General features: G+C 42.3%; 1 protein-coding gene across 1 annotated transcript; it reads left to right on the forward strand.

Annotated features, from left to right (window-relative positions):
* Window positions 1–11,593: 11,593 nt before the first annotated feature.
* LOC134641274 (extracellular calcium-sensing receptor-like) lies at window positions 11,594–15,705 on the forward strand. Its single transcript, XM_063493617.1, has 9 exons — window positions 11,594–11,796; window positions 12,110–12,404; window positions 12,564–12,650; window positions 12,879–13,148; window positions 13,347–13,553; window positions 13,649–13,924; window positions 14,272–14,499; window positions 14,588–14,711; window positions 14,798–15,705. Exons 1-9 carry the CDS (start codon window positions 11,687–11,689, stop codon window positions 15,703–15,705), a joined length of 2,505 nt encoding a protein of 834 aa, XP_063349687.1. The 5' UTR covers window positions 11,594–11,686.
* The last annotated feature ends 172 nt before the right edge of the window (window positions 15,706–15,877 follow it).

Raw genomic sequence — 15,877 nt, forward strand, 5'->3', positions numbered from 1 at the left:
AAGTTAAATAGTGTTATAATAAATACAGTTTAAAGAGGTAGGAATGTTGGTTGCATTAAAGTATACACAAAAATACAGTTTATAAATAAGGTGTAGTGCCCATGGGTGTTGGCAGTGCAATCATCCTCCAATCAGGGTGAAGGTAGGGCATGTTTGACAGCCTATGGGTAAAAACTTCTATTGAGTCTGTTTGTCTTCGTCTTGATGGACCTGTAGCATTTACCAGAGGGAAGGGGGGGGGGGGGGGGGGGGGGGGGGGAGTGTCCAGGGTGCAAGGGGTCTTTGATGATGATGCTGGCTTTCTGCTGAAGTCTGCCAGTATAAATGTCTCTGAGGGGGATTAGTGAGGTGCCAATTGCCTGCTCTGCTGCCCTCACCACCCACTGCAGTTTCCTCTTGTCCTCCGCGGTGCAGCGGTTAAACCAGAGTGTGCAGCAGTAGGTCAGAAGGCTCTCGATGGAGAAGCGGTAGAAGTTTACTAGCAGTCTCTGGGGTAACTGGGCCTGAGGCAGTTTCCTGAGAAAGTACAGCCTTTGTTGTGCTTTCCCTACCAGGTGGGAAATGTTTGCGGACCAGGTAAGGTCAGCCGAGATGTGGACTCCGAGGAACTTAAAGCTTTCTACCCTTTCTACTTCCTCCCCACCAATGTAGAGGGTAGAGTGCTCAGATCGCTTTGTTCTTCTGAAGTCGATAACCATCTCCTTGGTCTTGGCTGTGTTCAGATGCAGGTTGTTGTTTTCACACCATTGCTTCAGATGCTGAACCTCCTCTCTGTAGGCTGATTCATTGTTGTTGTCAATCAGTCCTATGATGGTGGTGTCATCAGCAAATTTTATAATGGTGATACTGGTGTGGATTGGAGAACAGTCACGGGTGAAAAGTAAGTATAAGACTGTGGACACACCCCTGTGGGACACCTACATTCAGAATGAAGGTGGAGGAGGTGTGTGCTCCCATTCTGAGTACAAATAGTTCTATTAAAAATACTCCAGTAAAAGCTGAAGTACTGATTCAACTTCTTAACTTAAGTAAAAGTAAAAAATTACAGGCATTGAAATGTACTCAAAGTAAGAAAGTAAAAATGAGCTTTTTGGAGGAGGTTTCTGTTGGGTCTGCGTTTTGTGGAGATCAGGGAAATATTTTACTGCTATTGTTCATAATCATCATTATTACCATTGCATTAATAACATAATCTACAGTATTGATATTGCATTCAGATGTCTAAACATATTGGCACCCAATTAGCCTTTATTACAGGTGCAGTTATAACCACTGTAAACTGTTGAGTTGAATTTATAATCTTAAATGTTTTTGAATGCTTTTTATAATCTTAAATGTTTATATGCTGGTTATGTTGGAGAGGCCCACACTTCAGTGTGTGAAAGACTAGGTTGCAGGCTGACAGGAAACGCATGCTTTTGCAGAGCGTGCTTGTGAAAGTGAAACTAAGCAGAGTGGAAGTGACTTGGGGCCTGAGCAAAGGGCCTGAATCTATTCAGTTTGCTTGGTAACAGATGAGTCAGAATACGTCAGGAAGTAGACTTTTAAAATGTCTTGGTTCCTCTGTAAAGTGTGCATTTTTTGGTTGTTATTTTGAGGAGCTGTTGGGATGATGGTCAAAGGAGTTTGAAAAGAAAAGCGTCTGGACTTCTTTAAGTTGCTTGAAGACGTTTCACCTCTCATCCGAGAAGCTTCTTCAGTTCTAAGGTCAAATGGCTGAGAGTCCCAGATTTAAACCCAGTGGGAGTATCCCCCCCAAAAGAGGGACAAAGGACCCCCTGGTGATCCTCTAATCACATGAGCCAAGGTGTGAAAGCGGGTGTGGGACCTAATCAGCCAGGGTTTCGGGTGAGCTCATTGTGAAACCTGGCCCCACCTTGTCATGTGAATTCCTGAGGTCAGATGGCCCAGGATGTGAGTGGGCATTAAGGCGTCTGGGGAGGGAACTCAAAACTGGATTATAGATGGCAGACAGTTGGTGTCGTAAACCACCGCCTCTGTTCAAAGATGGTCGCTCACAGTGGACATAGATGGCTTCTTTCACTCCTCTTTCAAACCATCTGTCCTCTCTGTCCAAAATGTGAACATTGGCATCCTCGAAAGAGTGACCTTTATCCTTAAGATGCAGATGGACTGCTGAGTCTTGTCCCGTGGAGGTGGCTCTTCTATGTTGTGCCATGCGCTTGTGAAGTGGCTGTTTGGTCTCTCCAATGTAGAGGTCTCGGCATTCCTCGCTGCACTGTACAGCATACACCACGTTGTTAAATCTGTGTTTTGGAGTTTTGTCTTTCGGGTGAACCAGTTTCTGTCTGAGTGTGTTGCTGGGTCTGAAGTACACTGGGATGTCGTGCTTGGAGAAAACTCTCCTGAGTTTCTCTGATACACCGGCTACATAGGGGATGACAACGTTGTTGCGTCTGTCTTTCTTATCCTCCCTCGCTGGTGTCTGATCTTCTTTTCTGTGCCTCTTTGCTGACTTTATGAACGCCCAGTTAGGATAACCGCATGTTTTGAGTGCTTCCTTTACGTGTGTGTGTTCCTTCTTTTTTTTCCTCAGGCTTAGAGGGAACATGTTCTGCCCGGTGGTGTAGGGTCCTGATTACTCCAGGTTTGTGTTCCAGAGGGTGATGGGAGTCAAAGAGGAGGTACTGGTCTGTGTGTGTGGGCTTCCGGTAAACTTCGATGTTGAGGTTGCCATTCTCTTCAATGTGCACAGCGCAGTCCAGGAAAGGCAAACAGTTGTCCTTTGTGTCTTCCCTGGTGAACTTGATGTTTTTATCCACGGCGTTAATGTGCGCAGTGAAGGATTCCACTTCTTGTGTCTTGATTTTGACCCAGGTGTCATCTACATATCTGTACCAGTGGCTGGGTACTCTTCCTTTGAAAGAGCCAAGAGCCTTCCTTTCCACTTCCTCCATGTAAAGGTTGGCTACAATAGGTGACACGGGGGAGCCCATGGCACAGCCATGTTTTTGTCTGTAGAAGCCTTCGTTGTATTTGAAGTATGTTGTGGTAAGGCAGAGGTCTAACAGTGTGCAGATCTGATCGGGTGTGAAGTTGGTCCTGTCTTCCAAGGAGCTGTCTTCTTGTAGTCGTTTTCTGACAGTCTCCACTGCTTCCGTGGTGGGTATGCAAGTGAAGAGAGAGACTACATCAAAGGACACCATGGTTTCATCTGGGTCCAGGTAAGTTTCTGGACCTTGTCGGTGAAGTCGGTGGAGTTCTTGATGTGGTGTGGGGTGTTCCCCACGAGAGGTGCAAGGATGGTAGCAAGGTGTTTCGCAATGTTATAAGTGGCTGAGGCTGAGATTAGGTCCCACACCTGCTTTCACACCTTGGCTCATGTGATTAGAGGATCACCAGGGGGTCCTTTGTCCCTCTTTTGGGGGGGATACTCCCACTGGGTTTAAATCTGGGACTCTCGGCCATTTGACCTTAGAACTGAAGAAGCTTCTCGGATGAGAGGTGAAACGTCTTCAAGCAACTTAAAGAAGTCCAGACGCTTTTCTTTGCAAACTCCTTTGACTACGATGACCTGGATGACTGAGAACCTTCACAGACATGTTGGGATGATGCTACTTGAATAACCAGGTTATTCATTATTATCTTTTGTTCATTTATATCTTTTGATTAAGCTTTTAGTAGTGGTTCTTGATTAAAACATGTATTCAATATATTACATATATAGTTTCAGTTAGGTTATTACACATATAAGGATGAGCCTCTGTTCTGGTGAAAGGTCAGAAGTGCAATGGGTGAGATGAGAGAGCATTTAAGGTCGAGACACACACACACACACACTGTAGGTAAACTCATTTATAGGTGAAAGTTTAATCATATTTTGCTTGTGACTGCAAAATTGTGTCTACATAAGTGACAGTTGTTGTAGGACGTGCTGCTGATGTTCCAGACGATAAGCGAGCGTCCGGCGGCGACAGGAAGCACCTGCCGTGGAGACGGAGACAATGTTCTTTTCAAACTGTGTCAAAGTTGTCAACAGAACTTCTCCATGTCTGGTATTTGTTGACGCAAGAGGGGGCGTTAAACCCTGATGTTATAAAACAGCTGCCGGTGTAGTTTTTGGGCGGAGATCTACGGCTGATGTTGCAGTGTACATCTCCCCACGCGTGTGTTCATTAAAATCATTGTTTGACCTAACTCTTCTGAACTATGGTTGTTTTGTTCTCATCCTCAATATTCTGAACAATTTCCACGGGCCCCGCTGGTTTAGAACCTTATTCCTCATGAAGAAAGCAAGACAATCAGCGATCGATTGATTTTACTTGTGCAAGGGAGGCCCCGGTTGGTGTCTCAGGAACGCACTTCAAATCCTACCACAAAATGACCCCGACTCAGGCCTCCGCTCGCTGCCTTTTATTGAAAAACAGTTACAATACACACAATAGTTTACACAAGCACCTCCCCTCGTAAACCCCCCTTGGTTACAAAAGATAAGGCTCTGTGTGTGTATGTGTGTGCACGTGAGTGAGTGTGTGTGAGAATGTGTGTGTGTGTGTGTGCGTCTCTCTGTCTGCTTTTAACAACGTTTTTAACAACATCCTTGAGGTGAGGTGGAGAATAAATTTAACCTGGGTGTCTACTGTCTTGTGCAGTCTGGGATGTGATTGAATGTTAGGGTGGGTACAGTTTCCTCTGCGGTGGGGTCGGGTGGGCTGCCTCGGGTCCTGTGGGGCTGAGCGGTCCTGCTGCCGTAGGCCCCGATCTGGATGGGCCTGGGCTCCCTTGCCTTGGTGGGTACCGAAGGACGGGGGTGCCTACTGGGGTCAGCTGGGGAGCTGGCCCCAGGGAGGGGCATCTTGCTCCTCCCTTCTTTTCCTCCCCATCCCCGGCTGCCTCCCTCTTCCCGCTCCAACACACCCACCCACACAAGTAGGGCCTTGGGGTGCGGGTGTGTCACCAGGGTGCAGGGGAGGCATTCCCCCCCCCCCCCCCGTCCCCTTCTGGCCACCTGTGCCTCAATTTTATTCCACAACTTAGACATCCACATTCCTCACACTCTCATAACACATACATATAGGGCCTTGAGGGTGGGCACGTCTGGACGGTCTGTGTATTCAACCCCACCTCTGGCGCCAGTGCCCACCTCTCAATTTTAAATCCATGTAGACATTGAGGGTTCTCGGGAGGGGCCGTGCTAACACCTGCTGCTCTCTGGCAGCAGCACCATGCTCTCCCGTGTTTTAAATGCACCTTAGAACAACACGCAGCAACACTACACATGAGCGAGAGGAGGGAGGTTTGGGGTCTTCACACACCCCTGTTCTCTGCTGGCCATCGGGGCGGGGGGGGGCTGGGAGGAGGTGTTGGCCGTCCGATTGGGATCTGGGATGCGGGGCCTCCCTGCTGCTGCGGAGCCTGGGGCGGTCTGCTTGCCTCCACCCCGGGGGAAAGGGTAACATCTCCTGGGTATAGGTGCCGTTTCCCCCTCCAGGGGCGAGGGTACCTGGACCCGGGGTATAGAGTTTGTTTGGGGAGTGTGATTGTGTGTACAGTGTCCATGTATGTCTATCCCTACGTTGGGTGAGTGCTGAGTGTTTGTATATGTGTGCATGAGGGTGGGAATGCATGTTTGTGTCTGTGTGTGCCTGTTTGTCTGTGTTTATATGTCAGGTCGGGTCTTACACTTCACCTCTCTGGGAACTCCCAGGCCCTTCAAAGGCCTATCTCCCCTCACCACACTCCCTGCCGGTAACTGATGCCCTCAGGGGTCGGTGCGTTGGTGGTTCTTGGTGTCCAGGGCTGGGCGCTCAGGTATGTACCAGCTCACTCCCGGTGACTACTTGGCGGGGCCTGGTGCCTGTTGCTCAGTCAGGCCTCTTCCGGGGCAAAGGGGGCCCTCGGGCCTCCGGCCTCTGGGCCTGCGGCTCGGTCCACTCTGGCACAGCTGGCTGCCGGCAGAGCCGGCGGGCACGCCACTGCAGCCCCCTCTGGCTTCTGCTCCGTGGCTACTGCGTGACCCCTCATCTGGGGCTCTCCTCAGCTCTTCCCAGGAGGGTGGCACGGATGCCCCTCCGGTGGTCCTCCTTGGGCTCTTGCACTCTGGGGCCTCTGGATGTCTGGAGCCTGGATCTCCTCCATGCCTGCTTCATGCCCTGGGGGACAGGGCTATGGCTCTCTACATCCTCTAGCAGACCATTACATGGGGAAACCTTTTGAATACAAGCGCGCTGATCCACACAGGTCTGCACACGGGTGTTCACTGTTCATAGACATAAACTCCACCTTTACTGGCTGCTATTTCCAAGCACATTGTGCGCTGTCGGTCCTGCTTGCTACACAACAACATTCAATATTTAGTATTTACTGCCGTTTACACTTAGCTAGATTAACGTGATGGTGTTGTGTTTAGTATGTTGCTCTGTTTTTTTTTGCTTGTTTTCTCTTCTTTTTCTCTCAACAGGTAATCCAGGAGATTTTTTTTTCTCTTCTTTCTCTTTTTAAGTGCCCTTTCTCACTGTCCCTCTTCCCTTCTGTTTTTCTTTTCCTTCATCTTTCTTTCTCCCTTTCCTATCCCTCAGTCATGTCTGTCCCGTCTGTAACAACTGAAAATAAAATAAAATAAATAATAACAACAAAGGCTGATCAAATGGACCAATACGGCAAGGCCGTGATGATCCATTTGGCAAAGTATATCCATTGGCTATCCTTGTTGGTCTTCAGACAACAATTCTGACGGCTAAAGAACCAAATGGGACAGACAAAAAAATAAATAAATAAATAACAACATCCTTGGTCATAAAGAGGGTAATCTCCCTCATACCCAAGATATGGCTCAATTCCTGTATTGGTTCACCATGCACAACACAGGTGAAGCCATAAAAGGGCAGGAAGCTTACCAAATTTCTGTGCAAAGCTAACTGAACCTTGTGCTATATTAACATAATATAACATAAATTATATCAGTGATGGGGATACAAACTTTAGACTTTTCAAGACATTTTTAATTTCTCATTGATATTTGGGCATATTGGGGCATATGAATGTAAAAACAAAGAATTACATAGGCATACATGTGAACAAAGAGTACACAGGAAAATGGAGAGAGTAATTTTTCCAGAGTTAACATTATTTTCCTCTAAAAGAGTCATTTTTACTCATTTTGGAGTGTAATCATTTCGATTGGCCGCCAGAGTTGGAGCAAAAAAACAGAGGAAATTCCATTGGAGTAATATGGCATGACCACGCCCACTACCATTTCCTAAGTTTCTGCTACTATCAAGCAGTGGAACATAGACAACTGTCAGCGATGAGCCAGGTAAGTGAGCAAAGTGCTCAATAATGATTTAATTTAGGATAAAATGGGGAATTTCTCTTTATTTGAAAGGTCTGTAAGTAACATTACAGCTTGAGAGTTTGTGGGTCTTACATGCTGCATAATTGGCAAGGTTGATGCTTACGTTAGCTACGGCTAAATTAATGTCGTTAGACTACTCACAGACAGCATTAAGGTATATATCACTAAACTAAATTTAGCATTGCTCAATAGCTGCTTTAGGTAGTATAATTGACGAGGATAGTGTGTTTTTAGCAAATCCGGTGCACCAATGTTTTATCCAAAAAAGGTCGGTGAGCACATGTGTTTTACTGAGTCATGAAAATTGACTTTTTTACCTGATGTTCTGTTAGTAATATGTGTGTTTTATTGTGGATTGACGCTTGTGGATGTTTCACCTGTTCAGTTAGAAAGCATGTGTGGTTTACTCTGAATTGAGTCACATACACCGACTGTGGTTAGGAACATGTGTGTTTAATGGAGTGAATCTTGTATGTGTACTGGTGTTAGTTTAGTAGGAAACTTGTGTTTTACTCGAACTGAAAAGTATACATGTTTGCAGTCTGCACAAGTGTGCAGTTTTAGGTGTTTCTTAAGCCCTATGTGTTTTGTTCAGTTTTGTAAGTATTTGTAGTAAATCTAATTATTTAAAAATATCCTTTCCATATCATGAAGGATGCAAGCTGTGCATCTGAAGTGCAGAGAACAACAGAAGTACATCTGTTTTGAGGGCCAACTGACCTACAGATCATTTTTGGAATATGGTGAGTAAAAAACGTCAACATTTCCTGCGTGTTTCATAGTGTGAATCAGTCAAGCTTTGGGGATGATGTTATAATAGCTGCAATACCAACTGTTTAGGTTTATTTTGTTCAATTTATTTAATTTCACTTTCTTTGCCTTGTTCTGGTGTTTATTTCAAATGTATAATGCAATTTTATTATGTTCACAGTTGCCAAGAAGTTCAACATCCCAAACATATGGCTTCTCTAAGATACTTGATCCAATTGTGAAGGATATGAAAATCCTGGAGAGGGATGAAATTACGATTGCCCTGTATGATGACCCAGTAAAATGGCCTGCATTTGTATAGCGCTTTACTCAGTCCCTAAGGACCCCAAAGCGCTTTACACTACATTCAGTCATTCACCCATTCACACACACATTCACACACTGGCAATGGCAAGCTACATTGTAGCCACAGCTGCCCTGGGGCGCACTGACAGAGGCGAGGCTGCTGGACACTGGCGCCACTGGGCCCTCTGACCACCACCAGAGGTGGTGGTCAGAGGTATTGTCCAAGTTGCTACTGACAACCTTGGTCTTCACTGTCTGTTTGGTTTTCTAGAGTCATTTAGTGCCAGATATTGTTGCCGCTTTTGTCTTGCTGAGAAAGACGACTTTCAGACAGAGTTTACAGAGGATTCACCCAAGATAATCATGTGAACTCAAGCACTTCATACTGAACATTGCCAAAACATGGAGGCAAATCCCAGATTGCCTTATGTGATGGGTGTTAAACAGTCTTGCATTCTAAACTCATTGAGGTACTTCAATACATGTGAAAATTTCTCTGTTGATATTATGCACGATATCTTGGAGGGAGTCGCACAATATGGAATGAAACTGATTATGTTACATGCAATAGGAAGTGGACATTAGAATTAAGAGCTTTAACTATGGCTACATGGAACAAAACCACCTACAGTGAAGTTGGGAGAGGACTCAAATGACTTGGGGTTAAATGCCATCCAGTCCTGGTGTTTACATCGGCATCTACCACTCATCTTTGGAGACTTAGTTTGTCTAAACGATCAGCACTGGTATTTGCTACTGCTGTTGTTTCAAATAGTGAATATTGTATTTTCAGCAGTGTTATCAAAAGGTATCACTATTTTCTTGAAACACCTAATCGCCAAACACCACAGGTTATCCAAAAGTTTGTTTCCACACAAGAAGCTGCTACCAAAGCATCATTTCATGATGCATTATCGTACATGTATACTTAAAACAGGACCACTTTTGCATAGCTGGTGCATACGCAATGAAGCAAAACACAGCTTCTTTAAAAAAAAAATAATTGAAACGTTTCAAAAATGTAACTAAAACGTTGACAACAAAACATCAAAGTCCTATTGCTTTCAGTTGGCAGACATTTGACCCCAAGAGACTGACCACTGGACCAAGTAACATGCTTTCTTGAAATGCATTGGACTGGGGCTGTGAGATGGCAGAGACTCTTCAGCTACCAATCAACACCAAGGTGTTAAATGTTAGATGGGCAAAACACCATGGAAATATTTATCGTGCAGATTTAGTTGTTTGTATAAAAGTCCATTGTGAAATGCCAGTTTTTCACAAGTTCTACCATGTTGTTGTGAAGGATGAGAGGTTATTGTTGATTACTTTTGCACTGCAAACAGTGTGTCTCAATGAGCATTTCAATGATTTTCAAGTTCTGCGTAAAAGAGACGGACCTCATGTAATTTATGCCAAAGAGCTTTTCTGTTGTAAAGCATTTGATTTACAGGTGTCATACAGTCATGGTGATTCCAGTTTTTATATTGTACCATACTGTTTCCTCTGAACAATAAAGGTGGCTGTTAAAATGAAAATATATTTTTCTGATTTATTTATTGTATCTTTAAAGCCTTGCAGTGAATGATTGTAATACAGTTACATAGTGAGTGAAATAAAGTTAATTTTTCTTCTATTTATCATTCTATTCAGAGTAAGATATAGAATGATAAATAGAAGAAAAATTAACTTTATTTCACTCACTATGTAACCTTAAGATATGTGTGTATGCCAGAGTGCTCTGGGAGGCACACAGAGTCTTTGCAGACTGCTAAGGATCAGACCTCTATCATTATGCAATCGATTATAAAACTCTAAGAATATATGAGTATATATTTCTAAGCATAAATGACAGTCCAACAATATAAACCTAACAGTCAGAAAAACTACTCAAGTAAAGTACAGTGTAAAGTACCGGGACCCAACACACCATTCTTGCATATGATTTAGCAGTTTTTATTGATTTTGCACACATAACTTCCTAGGTTCAGCACCCACAACAACCAACTTTTCAGCTGGCTGCGCACACCTCTATTCTGTTCTCCCACCTCACTATAAGAAGGAAAAACCTCATCCGATCATCTCCACCTGTCCCTCCAGCCTCCCTGGCACCGCCCCTTGAGCTTACTGCACTGACCCGTCCTTTCAGCTGAGCCACAGACCACACCCCCGCCACATACAGATACCTGAAAATTGTACTAAGTAAAGTAACTAAGTATTTGTACTTTGTTACGTCTCAAATCTGAAGGCTAGACAGGCTCAGCTGTACTCCGAGCCTATGAAATGAGCCTATGCTTTTGATAAAGCATATAGTTAGAGGTGGACCAGAAGACCCTGAATGCTCCGTTGGTTATGCTGCAATAAGTGTAGGCTGCTTGGGGATTCCCAAGATGCACTGAGTGCTTCTTCTTCAGTCATCTTTTTTATTTGGTATGTGTTTATACAGCTCTCTGCTTTTAATTATTAGTTGTTATTAACTCCCTAGCTCTCTTCCACAGTGTGTCTTTGTCCAATCTTCCTCTCCCAGCCCCAACCAGTCATAACAGATGGCTGCTCTTCCCCGAGCCTGGTTCTGCTGGAGGCTTTTTCATGTTAAAAGGTAGTTTTTCCTTCCCAATGTCACCAAAGCACTTGGTTATATGGGGTCATATGATTGTTGGAGTTTTTATTGTTTCCTTTGTATTATTATAAGGTCTTTACCTTACAATATAAAGCACCTTGAGATCACTGTTATGAGTTGGTGCTACATAAATAAAACTGAATTAAATTGAACTGAATTGAATATAACTGAATTAATAAGACCTCGATGAGACTTTCACAATGAAACTTGTTGTACATGAATTATATATGCTTTCTCAATGTACATCTCGCATGGTGGTGGAACTACAAGAATATTCATTGTGCCTTTATAGCAGATGATAAATGTAAAACTTGATAGTAACAACATACAAAAAGTAAACTCAGTTCTTTTGAGACCTAATTTTTTTACAGTATTGCCTAAGTCTGCCATACAAAAGATAATAAGATAAGATAAGATAAGCAATCTCAACTGAAATGTATTTTAGGCCCTGCCCCTACTCCTTCAATTTCCCTAATGGGTGGTGTAAAAGAATTACCAACACTGCATGCAAATAAAAAGGAATAGCAAAGCAATAAAACCTAATCACTAGGCTCAGGAATCAGGAAGCTGTCATGTGGTCATATTTGCTAACTAATTTTTTCTTACTTATTTTGGTGTATTCCTTTTCTTCTGCTTCATATTCTTCTCTGTTTCCCTCCTCCTGTCAGTTACTTGGAAAGTTTCATTTGAATGGGATGCACAAGACTGGAGATGTGATTTTGGGAGGACTGTTTCAAGTCCACTTTTTTTCAAGTATTCAGGACCTGTCTTTTACCTCACAGCCACAGCAGCCTATTTGCCATGGGTAAGTCTGGGATGTATATCTGGGGAACAACAAAAAAAAAGAACAAAAAACAAACAAACAGTGAAATCAATGCAAGGGAAATATGAGTAATGTAATTTATATCTCTAAATTACACATAAAAAATAATAATGTTAAAAGATGCACATATCTTGAGTAGTTCATATTCTTTCTTTATTTTTTTCATTAAATATTACTGTAATTACTTCTATTAAGTTATTTAGTCAGTATTTATAGAATCTATATTTTTGCAATATGTTTTCCAAGTATAAAGTAGTTTGCTATATTTTTAATAGTAATCTTTCTTGTTTCTTAGTTTTGATGTCTTGGGATTTAGGCAGGCACAAACCATGGCCTTTGCTATTGATGAAATCAACAGAAACTCCAACCTGCTACCTAATGTGACTCTGGGATACACTCTGTATGATAACTGCCTTGAACTTGGAATAGGATTCCGTGCAGCACTGTCATTAGCCAGTGGTCAAGAGGAGAAAATTATATTAAATAATAAATGTGCTGGAAATCCTCCAGTCATAGGGATTGTTGGTGATTCTTCCTCTACACGTTCTATTGCTATCTCCACTGTCTTAGGTTTGTACAGAGTGCCAATGGTAAGTTTTCTTCTCACCTATGTAATAGTTCTTCTATTATTTAGATTTTATTGCAAATTTAATGTCACTTGTAAAAACACACTGCAATAACAACTGACAAAGCTAAAGAAAACAAAGGCTTTTAGTAGTTCTAAAATATTCAGTCTGTATCTTTCACAGGTGAGTTATTTTGCCACATGTTCCTGCCTGAGTGACCGTCAAAAGTATCCATCCTTCTTTAGGACAATCCCAAGTGATGCTTTCCAGGTGAAAATATATCAGAAAAATTAAAATAGAAAGACTAAAGGGATTTTCAAGAAGAAAATTTCCATTTAACAACATAATACATAATGACATAAACATATTAAAATCATATTTTGTGTATATACAGCTATATTCTGTTTTGCTCTTGTATAGAGAATATAGCTAAATTGCTGTCAATGGTGCTGACCAAATACTGAAATGAGTAAATTAATTTAATCTATATTCACTTAGGTACGTGCTATTATTCAGATCCTAAAACATTTTGGCTGGACTTGGGCAGGTCTGCTTATCAGTGATGATGATTATGGACTTCACGCAGCCATATCCTTTCAGTCTGAGCTGAGTCTGTCAGGTGAAGGTTGCCTGGCATATGTTGAAGTTTTGCCCTGGGACAAAGACACAGATGAAATAAGGAGGATAGTGGATGTGATTAAAAAATCCACAGCTCATGTGGTCATTGTCTTTGCGCATGAGAGTCATATGATCAATCTTATGGAAGAGGTTTGGATTTTAAAACAATTTTGTTTTTACAAGTTACAAAAATCATGTATAATATCTTTGATGAAGTACAGACAAATAATCCTCTAAAGCTAGTCTAGGAGATAAGCAGTTACTTTACTGTCATTGTAATGCCACTAATATATCTGCAACTTACAATTTCACTTTATAATTTGTGATTTGTTGTAATACAAATCACAGGTAGTGGCACACAATTTAACAGGGTTGCAGTGGATGGCCAGTGAAGCCTGGACAGCAGCTGCTGTGCTACAAATACCTCAACTTATGCCATACCTGGGTGGTACACTGGGCATTGCTATTCGTCGAGGAGAAATACCAGGGCTCAGGGAATTCCTGTTACAAGTACGTCCCAATCTACACGACAGCACTAGCTACGGAAGAAGTATGGTGAGGGAACCCTTTACTGTGTGTACTTGTAAGAATTATATATTTTCATAATATATTTTCATTATTTGTGACAAACTGTTTTAAATATATTTCAGGTTACTCAGTTTTGGGAATTTACATTTCAGTGCAGATTTGCACCACCTCCAACAGGTTGGGTGGAAGGAGGAGGAGCAATATGCACTGGAAAAGAAGATATAGAAAATTCAGACACTGAATTCTTGGAAATTTCCAACCTCCGGCCTGAGTACAATGTGTACAAAGCTGTTTATGCTGTGGCGTATTCCCTTGATGATATGCTGCAGTGCAAGCCAGGAAGAGGGTCTTTCAGTGGGGACAGCTGTGCCACATTACACACACTGGAACCATGGCAGGTGTGATGTCAGTTTACACTCTACCGATGACGTAATTCTTTTACTCTATAATTACTTTCAGAACAGAATTTTACACTGCAGGATTCAGTACAATGCCATGAGAAAAACTCTGCTGAAAATAGCTAAATGAATTTTCTGTACTCAGGACCGGAAGTAATGTTTAATGTCTTTAGATCAATGCAACCAATAACATATATAAATATACAAAATTTTTAGTGAAGTGACTTGTTTGATTTTGAGTCAGAATGTAATGAGTTCATATATACAAGTATAATAGATCTTATTTGATTATTAAGTAGCAGTTCCACACAAAACTAATGAGTTTCATATACATTCCTTTGTAACAGCTCGTTTATCACTTGGAAAGGGTGAACTTCACCACTTCATTTGGTGATCAAGTGTCATTTGATGAGAATGGCGATGCATTACCAATTTACGATGTCATGAACTGGTCGTGGCTCCCTGATGGAAGCACTAAAGTTCAGAATGTGGGTGAGGTTAAGAGGTCAGCTTTCAAAGGTGAAGAACTCATACTTGATGAAGACAAAATATTCTGGAATTTTGAATCCAAAAAGGTTATATATAGTTTTTGTAGACTTATACTATACATGTGACAAAAGTAAAATAACATTGTAAGATGTAACATGTAATTTTTTCATGTAGCCACCTCGATCAGTATGCAGTGAGAGCTGTCCCCCTGGTACCCACATGGTGAGAAGGAAGGGGGAACCCAAATGCTGCTTTGACTGCATCCCTTGCTCTGAAGGAAAAATCACGAACACGAGCAGTATGTATTATTCTTTTTGCATGACATATTTAATTTCATTACTATGAAGAAAAATATGCATTTCACCAATGTTCCTTTTGTATCAGACTCCTTGGAGTGCACCAGTTGTCCAGATGATTTTTGGTCAAATCCCGAGCGTGACCACTGTGTTCCAAAGAAGACAGAGTTTCTCTCCTACCATGAGCCTCTAGGTATTTGTTTGACAGCAACCTCATTACTGGGCACATTTGTATGTGCAGTTGTTCTAGGGATCTTTATCTACCATCGCAGGACACCCATAGTACGTGCCAACAATTCAGAACTTAGTTTCCAGCTATTGCTGTCACTCAAGTTGTGTTTCCTGTGTTCACTGCTGTTCATCGGACGACCCAGGCTGTGGACATGCCAACTCAGGCATGCGGCATTTGGGATCAGCTTTGTGCTGTGTGTCTCATGCATCCTGGTAAAAACCATGGTTGTTCTGGCTGTGTTCAAAGCCTCCAAGCCAGGAGGGGGAACCAGTCTGAAGTGGTTTGGAGCTATGCAGCAGAGAGGAACAGTTCTGTTTCTTACATCTATTCAGGCAGCCATCTGTACTACCTGGCTTGTCACTTCCTCTCCAACTCCACATAAGAACACCCAATACTACAATGATAAGATCATTTATGAGTGTGCAGTGGGGTCCACTGTTGGTTTTGCAGTGTTATTGGGCTATATTGGCATGCTAGCCTTCCTCAGTTTTCTAATTGCATTCCTGGTGAGGAATCTCCCTGACAGTTTTAATGAGGCCAAGCTCATCACATTCAGCATGCTGATCTTCTGTGCTGTGTGGGTGGCCTTTGTTCCTGCTTATATCAGCTCACCAGGAAAACTTGCAGATGCAGTGGAGGTATTTGCCATCTTGGCTTCAAGTTTTGGACTCTTGATCACACTGTTTGGACCCAAATGTTACATAATCCTGTTGAGACCAGAGATGAACACAAAGAAAGCTATAATGGGTCGTGGCATTGAGTGATAAAAAAGTCTATTTCAATAGAAAGAAGAAGTAATTATGTGTTTTTCATATAGACAGAAAAATAGATAAATAAAATGATACACATAAATAAGTTAATATTCCTTTTAAAACTCGGTGCTGATGTCACATGACTGCAAATGTACAATTATGTTGATTCATTCTGCTTTCTTTT

This window comes from Pelmatolapia mariae, linkage group LG14, assembly GCF_036321145.2.
Source record: "Pelmatolapia mariae isolate MD_Pm_ZW linkage group LG14, Pm_UMD_F_2, whole genome shotgun sequence".
In the NCBI taxonomy this organism is placed as follows: domain Eukaryota; kingdom Metazoa; phylum Chordata; class Actinopteri; order Cichliformes; family Cichlidae; genus Pelmatolapia; species Pelmatolapia mariae.